The sequence below is a fragment of the Carlito syrichta genome, unplaced genomic scaffold (assembly GCF_000164805.1).
Source record: "Carlito syrichta isolate Samal-C Ts95f unplaced genomic scaffold, Tarsius_syrichta-2.0.1 Scaffold315497, whole genome shotgun sequence".
Taxonomy (NCBI): domain Eukaryota; kingdom Metazoa; phylum Chordata; class Mammalia; order Primates; family Tarsiidae; genus Carlito; species Carlito syrichta.
The window spans coordinates 429326-431316 of NW_007259593.1; the positions used below are offsets into that span (position 1 = coordinate 429326).

At 45.9% G+C, this 1991-nt stretch overlaps 1 protein-coding gene across 1 annotated transcript; it reads right to left on the minus strand.

Annotated features, from left to right (window-relative positions):
* Positions 1–753: 753 nt before the first annotated feature.
* LOC103275502 (peptidyl-prolyl cis-trans isomerase A-like) lies at positions 754–1245 on the minus strand. The gene has a single exon (XM_008072898.1). It carries the CDS (start codon positions 1243–1245, stop codon positions 754–756), a length of 492 nt encoding a protein of 163 aa, XP_008071089.1.
* Positions 1246–1991: the final 746 nt, after the last annotated feature.

Sequence of the window (1991 nt, forward strand, 5' to 3'; positions counted from 1 at the left end):
GCAGGGGCTCAGGCAATCCACTCACCTCAGCCTCCCAAGGCACGGGATTACAGGCTGAGCCACCGAGCCCGGCTAGGAGGTAATTTCAATATGGAATCAATATAAAAATCACGATTGAGATATTTTACATTGTTTTTCTTGTAGTAAGTCTTTGAAACCTGATGTCTTTTATACTTACAGCACATCTCGATTTGGACTGGCCACTCTTCGAGTTCACAGTAGCCACAAGTGACCAGTGGCTACCACATTGGAGCTCGGAGCTCTTGATAAGCAAACAGAAAGGCCAGAGATGCAAGGTGTGGTGTGTCAGCTGTCATATGTGATCAGACTGAGCAGAGAGGGAGATGCTCTCACCCTTCCCACCCCCACAGACAAGGGTGGGGGGGTCACTCGGGCTTGGGGTGGATGGAGTGGGACTTGACATAGAGGAGGGTCATGACTAGGGTGAAGACAGTGAGACGAGCTGGCCTGGATGCTCAATTTAATGGGTGCCAAAACTCAGCAGGTAAGAGAAATAATATATATATATATATTTTTGTTGTTGTTGTTGTTGTTGTTGTTGTTGTTATTTAGTTTTTATTTCTCTGCAATCCAATTAGACGTGGAAGGGAATATGGAAAATATGGAACCCAAAGAATTATAGCAAGAGCACAAAGATTACATGGATACTGCGAGCAAATGGGATGGAGAGGGTGCTCTCCTGAGCTACAAAAGGAATGATGTGATAGTTTAAGATAAAACAAGTCAAATTTATTAGAGTTGCCCACAGTCAGCAATGGTGATCTTCTTGCTGGTCTTGCTATTCTTGGACCCAGAGCCCTCCATGGCTTGCACAACATTCATGCCCTCTTTCACTTTGCCAAAAACCACATGCTTGCCATCCAACCATTCAGTCTTAGTAGTGCAGATGAAAACCTGGGAACCGTTTGTGTTGGGTCCAGCATTTGCCATGGACAAGATGCCGGGACCTGTATGCTTCAAGATGAAGTTCTCATCAAATTTTTCCCCATAGATGAACTTGCAGCCAGTGCCATTATGGCGTGTAAAGTCACCACCCTGGCACATAAACTCTGGAATAATTCTCTGAAAGCAGGAACCCTTATAACCGAATCCTTTCTCTCCAGTGCTCAGAGCATGAAAGTTTTCTACTGTCTTTGGAACTTTGTCTGCAAACAGTTCGAAGGAGATGTGGCCCAAGGGCTTGCCGTTGAGGGCGATGTCGAAGAACACGGTGGGGTTGACCATGGCTGATGGGAAAAGGCTCAAGACGGCGGCGTCTGCAAGGCTGAGAAATAATATTTTAACACAGTATCTGAAAAGAAATTAAAAGTGTTATTAAAAAACTCACAATGGACAAAGTATCAAAATTGTAAATAAAGACAGGATCTGATACTGCCTGTGCACCCACTCACCCCTAACTCCAATCCCGTCCCCTTGGGATCCATCTGCATGCATGACCTTCCCATTTTCCTTTCCTCCCTTCCAGGCCTGTGGTTTGGGCAGGGTGAATCCCATCCCTGACCCTAGGCTGAGTTTTGTGACCCAGAACTTTGCAATTAAAATGACCATTTGTGTTAGTTATCTAATGCTGCGTAACAAATAATCTTAAACTTAGTGACTTAAAAGGACAAAAAAAATTCCTTATCTCCTGGTTTTTGTGGGTCAGGCATTTGGGAGTGGCTTACCTGGGTGGTTCTGGCTTGGAGTCTCTTGTGACCTTGCAGTCAGCCTGGTTTGCCATCATCTGGAGGCTTGACGGGGGCTGGAGGAGCCACTCCCAAGATGGTGCCCTCATGTGACTGGCACTGGTGCTGTTGCTCGTGGGCACCTCAGTTCTCAACATGCCTGTCTGCACAAGGTTACTTGAATGTCCTTGGGTCGTGGCAGCCATCTTTGCTCAGAGTAGGAAATCTGAGAGCGGACAAGGTGGAGCTTATAATGTTCTTTCTGACTGGTCCTCAGAAAAGATGCCTCATTGTTTCTTAAACATC

What these genes read in the sequence shown, in the direction of transcription:
- LOC103275502 (XM_008072898.1), bottom strand. Translation starts at nt 1,245, where the DNA reads ATGGTCAACCCCACCGTGTTCTTCGACATCGCCCTCAACGGCAAGCCC.